Here is a 7,504-nt window from a genome sequence, read left to right as displayed (position 1 = left end):
TGCCTCTGAAATGATGTAGTTCTATCTTGATGCATACATAGAGGTTTCTCTGTATGCACCCTGCCTATGTAGTTTGGACCTACAGTTACCATCAGTTTTGGGAAATCTGAAACCTTCACCTTGTCCAGAATGGCTAATGGCTACTAATAGTGATCCCCCTAACACACACACACACACACACGTCTCTCTCCCAGTATGTGAGCTCTGGTGAGGCTCAGAGGGGACCTTGTTAGATACTATTTTTCTCCAAAGTCTTTCCTTTCTCTCTCTCTTATTTAATTTCCTCTGCTCTGTTTCCTAGTTTATTAAATCTCCCTTCTGCTATGGCAGCTCAAATGTTTAAACTGCTGACTATACTTTTCAATTTCTGTTTTTATAATCTGTCTTTAGGTATTTTATTTGGTTATCATAAAAACTGCTTGGTGAGGCTGGAGAGATGGCTCAGTGGTTAAGAGCACTGACTGCTCTTCTAGAGGCCCTGAGTTCTATTCCCAGCAACCACATGGTGGCTCACAGCCATCTATAATGAGATCTGGCGCCCTCTTCTGGCCTGCAGCCATACATGCTGTATACATAATAAATTTTTAAAAAGTGGGGGTTAGGGATTTAGCTCAGTAGTAGAGTGCTTGCCTAGCAACCGCTAGGCCCTGGGTTCAGTCCTCAGCTCTGAAAAAAAAAAAAAAACTGCTTGGTATTTTTAGAGTCTCTTGATTAACCATTCTTTAGATTTCAATAATTTCCTTTATTTAAATGTAAAGAGCACACTTATTTCACAGGCTGTGTTATAATTTCTAATTCTATTGTTTCCCTTTTTCTATTGTTTTTCTTGCAGATTGTATGATTTAAAAAAAAAAAGAGGGCTGGAGAGATGGCTCAGCCATTAAAGGCTAGGCTCACAACCAAAAATATTTTAAAAAAAAAAAAAGAAAAAGAAAAAAACTTTGGAGAGATACTTGAGACTGGCACCAGTCATGTGACCATTCAGAAAGTTCTGGATCAGGTCACACAGTGTATCCACACGTGATCCAACCATGTCTCAGAGGGGAAAAAAGGATCTTATTCAATGTTTTTTGAGCTCAAATTTTCAAAACAGACCATTTTTCCTGGAGTCCCTTGGAAAATACGTAGGTGCATGGAGTAGGAGGGTTACTTTTGGTTTCTCCTTCCACTAAGCGTGTAGATATCTGGGATGCCAGGTTTAATGTGGTGCTGGCAGTAGCATTCCTATGACTACTTCATCTGAACTAGTCCAGCTAGTCACCTTTCTCCAATGTCCTCGTGGCTGTGAAAACCAAAACTCAAGTCTACCCACCTGATGAATGAACAACTAGTTCTCTACCTACAAGGCAAGTTCCACCATAGCTTAGTTTTAGCCCTTGAGATTCCTTAACAGCTCATATATTTTAATGCTTTTAATATATATTTCACTTGGCATTTTGTTGTTTTCAGCAACAAAAAAAATGGCATAAGCAACTCCTAAGTCACACAGACAGCATCTGAGCATGAGCACACTGGTGCTTTGAGGGAGACTGTGAGTGGGTACTATATGGCACCTGGAGCGAGACTGCTATCTTCAGAAGGGTTCCTTTGGGATGCAACACTCACCAGAAAAACAGATGTGACAATTAGGATTAATTGGCAGCTTGAAACATTGTAAAATCACCTAGGAAGGGAATCTAAATGAGGAACCGTCTAGCCTAGGTTGGCCTGTTGGCATGCCTGTGAGAGATTTTCTTCACTGGGCTTACTGATGTGGGAGGACTAGCCCCTGGTGGGCAGCACCGTTCCCTAGGAGGTGGTTCTGAATGGTGTGAGAGTGGGAAAAATCTCAAGCACGCATGCCCTCATTCTCTCTGCTCTCCACTGAAGATGTGACTAGCTCTTCAAATCCCTGCTGCCTTGACCTCCTTGCAATGATCGAGCACACTCTAAAATTGACAGTCAAAGAAGCCGTTCCCACTTCGTTGATTTTGTCACAGGGTTTTTCTCACAACAACCAGAAAAATAACTACTGCAGTACATACAGACGGAAAACCAAAATATGAAAGGCAAACCACTAGCAAGAAGTCCCATGGCATCAGGGAACCCATTTCCTAGCTTACCAAATGGAAAGGACTGATGGAGGGCTGAAGAGAAAGTGGTCCTGAGAAGGACTCAAAGGCTTCCAGGGAGACTGCCTGTGGCTTACTGATGGGAATGTAAGCCTAGTGAACGCTTCCCAGGTGAGCATGTGCCAACTACATAGCACCCCTGAGGTTAGAACCCTGAACCCACTTTCTATGTGGAACAGAACAAAGAGTTCCCTCTCCCGAGGACCGACAAGAACAGAATGTAAATAAAGAGAGAGCCGGTCAGAATTAGGATTACCTAAAATGATAATTTAAGAAAAATTAAGCTCTTTTGTGACCCACAGGACCAGGGCCGTGGACCCAAATCATAGTCTGTTCAGCTGAGGCACAGCATACAGCCAGTGCACATATGAAACCCATTCCGCTGGAAAGCTCCAAAGGTTATCAGCTCAGTATGTGTTAAGCAAAGACATTGTTGATTGTCCCAAGCCTGTCTGTGAAAACTACCACAAACACCCAAGCAGAATGCCATTCTGGGGTTGGGGAAAGGGTATAAATGAAAGCTCCTAATCCACAGAAGAGAGGGAACAGGAAGTGTGAGGCAGGCTACACACACACACACACACACACACACACACACACACACACACACACACACACATTCACACACACACATTCACACACACACACACACACACACACACACACACATTCACACACACACACACACACACACCCCTACTTTCTTCCACAAAAAATGGGCTGATGGTGATAAAGATGCTTCAGTCTATAAATATTAAACAGGCAGGCTCTTCAAAATAGCTTTCAGACTATCATTGCCATGAGGTAAATTTTAAATAAATATTTATGCAGACAATAACTGAAAAAGGATTTTCTGAAGGGAATACATTTATAGGGTAAAAAAAAAAAAAAGAAACTCACATATTTCCAAAAATATGCCTTTTGCTTCTTTTACAGCCATGAACTCAATAAAAATGGAAAGTGATGCAATCAAATATCCATGAGGCTTGAAGCCAGGGAAGGCTTCTCTGTGATGGCCAGAAGAAAAGCCCATTGGAATTACATCACCTGCCTCATATGAAGTCCATGTGGACATCAGACACACTTTACCCTGTCTGAGAATTCCTCCCCCACTTCAAACTGTGACACAGCCAACACCCTGAAAGACAGGCTCAGCCAAGGCAAACAGCTTTCACTGCAGGTACATTCCCCCTGGTGTCAAGAAAGTGACATGCCTATTATCATGCGGTGGGTTATGAGGTTTGTAATCTGTCAGAGGTTTATAAAAATGTGTTACAAATTCAGAATAGAAGGGGAGATCCAGAACAGCACAGTGGCACCTCTGACAAACACTGAAGACAGGGAGAGGAGCTAACCGAGAAATCCTAAGATCAGTAGATGAAGGTTGTCTGAGGCTAGGAATAAAGCCTTCTACAGCAAAGAGTGCCATCACTCTTTGGAAAAGCAATTACTGATATGCCTCATTGCATTCTCAGCAGTTTAATGATGCGCCTGAAAGTAACTAGTGCTTTTGATGGCCTCTTAGACTTGGGTTTCACAGTCCAAATCCTCTAAGCCTTTGGAGGCGGAGCAGAAATGTGAGTCTCCATCAAGGAAGGGTTGCATAAGACTGGAAGTCTTTCAAGGAGCCTTGGCTCTGGAGGCTGATGTTTATGTGCCAAAGGACTTGCTAGACACCAGGATTTCCAAGCCCTCTGATACTCCTGCCTTCCCACCAGTTCAAATTCTAAAACTCTGTTGGTTTTTTTTACAGCTCAAGTCTTCCACCTTCTCCCAAAATATGCTGTCCTGGTTTTGCTATGGTGCTAGGTTTATAAAAATAATTTAGGTCTTCAGTGCTACCTACTTTAATCACAGGAATTTCCAGAGGCCCTCCCTCCCTCAACCTACCCTAGGTCCACCTTCCAGGTCAATATCAAACTGAGGGTACATGGCTTACTTGACAGCTAATTTAAGTATTTCCCTCCAAACTACTGCAGGTAGCATTCCCAAGCTTAAGTAGGAATCCTACTTACTCCTCACTGTAGGAGAATCAAGAAACGTCCATAAAGAAATAAGCAATAAATGTTATGGTCCAATCCAATAAGAACATGTTTTCAACCAGAAAACATAAAAATTGACTCTTACTAGTACATTTAGCTAATGTTTATCAGTCTAACATTTTTATGAGGTATAACATATTTTTATTTGTATTCACTTTCCAAGTCAGTTCAACAATAACAGTATTTCATCACTATTATTAATTGGGTTATAGTTCTTCAAGAATAATTACAATTGTTAGCCACTTTTTTTGAGCCAGGCACCTTAATTACATTGTCTTTTTTATCTCCCATTTAATCCTTGTAAGCCATTTTCTAGGTCTGGCAGTACCTGCCCCATTTTATAGAGGCAGAAAGTGTGGCTGCATGACAAAACCACCCCTCTCTGCTAGCAAAGACAAGCTAGAGATGGCCTGAGTCCGCTCAAGTGGTGATTACCTTCAGAAACAAAATGGCTTATCAGAGAAACAGAAAAATACAGTCAGAAATTATGCAGAGAGAGTCTAAATTGGAGATCTCCATTGGGCCCCTCCCCTTGGAGGTCAGGGGACCCCATGGAAGATGGGGAGGAAAGGTGGTAGAAGTCAGCAGGGATGGAGGACACCAGGAGAGCACGGCCCGCTGACTCAACTAAGCAGGGAAAACATGGGCTCACAGAGACTGACGTGGCAGTCAATGGGCCTGCCTGGGTCCGCTCCAGATCTGTGTATATGTCATAGATAATAGCTTGGTGTTTTGTGGGACTCCTAACAGTGGAAGTGGGTGTGTCTCTGACTCTTGCCTGCTCTGCTTTGTCCCATTGGGTTGCCTTGTCCAGGCATCAGTGAGGACTTTTGCCTTGTCTTATCGTACCTTGTTTTGTCCTGTTTGGTTCTCATCTTTTGGAGGCCTGTTCTTTTCTGAAAAGGAAAATGGGGGAGAGTGGATCTGTGCAAGAAGGGAGGTTGGGGGAACTAGGAGGCGTAGAAGGAAGGGAACTGTATTTCATCGCTATCCATTGCATCCAAACTGTGATTGGAATGTATTGTATGACAGAAGAATCTATTTTCAAAACAAATTTCAAAACCATCTCAAAGTCTCAAAAGATCTATTTGTGGCTACTCATAAACCTAATGGTTATGTGCATGTAAAACTGATCATTTCAGATCTTCTAATCCACATATAGCCCAAAGTTAGATTCTGACAAACAGGAACCAGTTCTTTGAGTGAGCAATGATGATATAAACTAATGGAGCAGGTTACTCTAATAAGGCTTCCTAAATATTGAAGAGTAACCAAGAGAGAAACAAGAACACAGGTAGCCATGCCCTGGAAACTAGGCAAGGCTGACTGCCTGCTTTAAATGAATAATCTCTGGGGAATACCAAAGCAGCTTAGTGATGAAGCTACTTTTCTGATTCCCATTTCACAAATAAAGAAACTCCAGCTTAGAAAAGTTGAATAATTGGACTAAACAGAAGCACTGATGCTTAAAATTATTTGTATTACACTAAAACCAGGGTATCCTTTAAAAAAAAAAAAAAAAGCAAACCAGGATATCTTAATAGCACTAAAATATGCTAACAGCTTGTGAGAACAGTATCTTCTCAGACAGCATTGTCCAGGGATGGGCAAGAACCAGGCAGAGCAGCAATTCAGAGAAAAAAGTCCAGGTAGCTGGAGATGTGGGAGAGACTAAAAACCTGTGAACTCCAGAGACAGAGACACACAAGGGAACCCACCCCAAACCTTGAAGAGTAGACACTCCACTAAAGATTTCCTCAGACCGTCTCTTAGATCCTTTAATTCTGAATTTAAATCTTCCCATGTTCTTCTTCACTATCCATGTATGTCATGTGACACAAGGCAGACTGTGTGGGTCTTTGAAGAAGCATGCAGGTTAGCCATAACTTTCTCCTCGAATTGAGGCCATGAGAGGCTGAGACTCCAGGACCTACCTTGGTCTTCATAAACTTGGAGTGGCTTTTGTACACCTCAATTTGTTTGATCTCCTCCTCACGGTCCTCTGTGTTGAGCACGCCATTGGCTTTCAACATCTGGATCTCATCCTCCAGGTCCCGGATGTTTCGCTCCAATGAAGCAATTTTTGTGTCCTGTTGATAAAAGGGAAAGAAAGTTGGAGGGTTTTTTTGTTGTTGTTGTTTTGTTTTTTTGTTTTTTTATTTCATCATTGCCCAAATAGAATTTGAGATGGCAACTCTGGTAGTGGGGCATTAGCCATGCTGCTGAACAAGCCTGGGGTCTAAAAGATCTTATGTTTTCACGTCTGAGGATCACTTGTCAGGTAAATGCTTGAATGATCAATGAACATCACGTGCCCACAATACAAAGAGTAAAATAGACATGTTTCACTAAGGTCCAGGAACCAGGTTACTAAGCAACAGTGGCAAAAACTATATATAGTTAGTTAGTTAGTTAGTTAGTTAGTTATAGTTATAGTTATAGTTATAGTTATAGTTATAAGTTATTATATATATAATATATCAGTGAAAAATTTGTAATTTTGGATATAGTTAACCAGAGTACATGTTTTAGTCCACCTGTAAACACAGAAGCAGTTTGTTCCTGCTTGTTTCTGTTTAGAATTCTGTTGGCTGCTTGTTACAGGCATGCTTGGAATTTGACTCCAAAAGAGAAGGAAATTCAAACTCACTAATGGAGAGAGGGATTCTCATCTGAAATACAGACATGAGTGAAATTAAATAACTGAATCCTGACTTTGTATGACTGATACAATAAATATTGAAAATTTATAACAACTGGAAATAATATATCACAACATCGTGATTTATTTGGCCAGCAGTCAGGTCCCTACGTGACAAAAAACATGACTAACTTGCAAGCCATTTCTAACCTATTGATTTACAGACCCGAAAAACGAGAAATATTACATTCAGATGTGGGATTAATTGAGAAAAAACATCCAGTGACAGACTCTATACACAAGAGAATGCGTAATAAGAAACGATGCTTGAGAAAGTACAGAATAGAGGGCTCTTACAGGGCAAGCCACTAAGCACAACAGAAAACATTGCCCAAAGCTTTCAGAGTGAGAGACAAGATGTTTAAAGTCATCCTAAGATTCCCAGTGTCTCCATTTGCCTACATCATACTACAAAGACGCAAGTAATTAGTGTTAAATTTGTCATTAAACATTAACGAAAATGAGCCAATAGTTCTTTAATAATTTACTTCCTAAGAACCTAAAAAATTAATTAAATATAAACACAACACCTGGTTTCTACATTTATTAACCCACTTTAAAAAATATTACAACTAAATGTGCCTGTCTTTTTCTGTGGCCACTGTAGATTCCCTTTTCTATGGTGCATGCCCAGTATGACTCACATGCCA

At 41.0% G+C, this 7,504-nt stretch overlaps 1 protein-coding gene across 1 annotated transcript in view; it reads right to left on the bottom strand.

Moving 5' to 3' along the window:
• The window catches only part of Erc2 (ELKS/RAB6-interacting/CAST family member 2), a 913,086-nt gene that overhangs the window by 581,906 nt on the left and 323,676 nt on the right, over window positions 1–7,504 (bottom strand). The window contains exon 6 of the mRNA XM_036199185.1: window positions 6,088–6,243. Within this exon, the coding sequence (XP_036055078.1) occupies window positions 6,088–6,243 (156 nt within the window). The remainder of the gene's footprint in view (window positions 1–6,087; window positions 6,244–7,504) is intronic.

Source organism: Onychomys torridus, chromosome 9 (assembly GCF_903995425.1).
Source record: "Onychomys torridus chromosome 9, mOncTor1.1, whole genome shotgun sequence".
NCBI classification, from domain to species: domain Eukaryota; kingdom Metazoa; phylum Chordata; class Mammalia; order Rodentia; family Cricetidae; genus Onychomys; species Onychomys torridus.
Note: the sequence above shows the minus strand (reverse complement) of the source record. Positions and strands in the feature narration are given on the sequence as shown.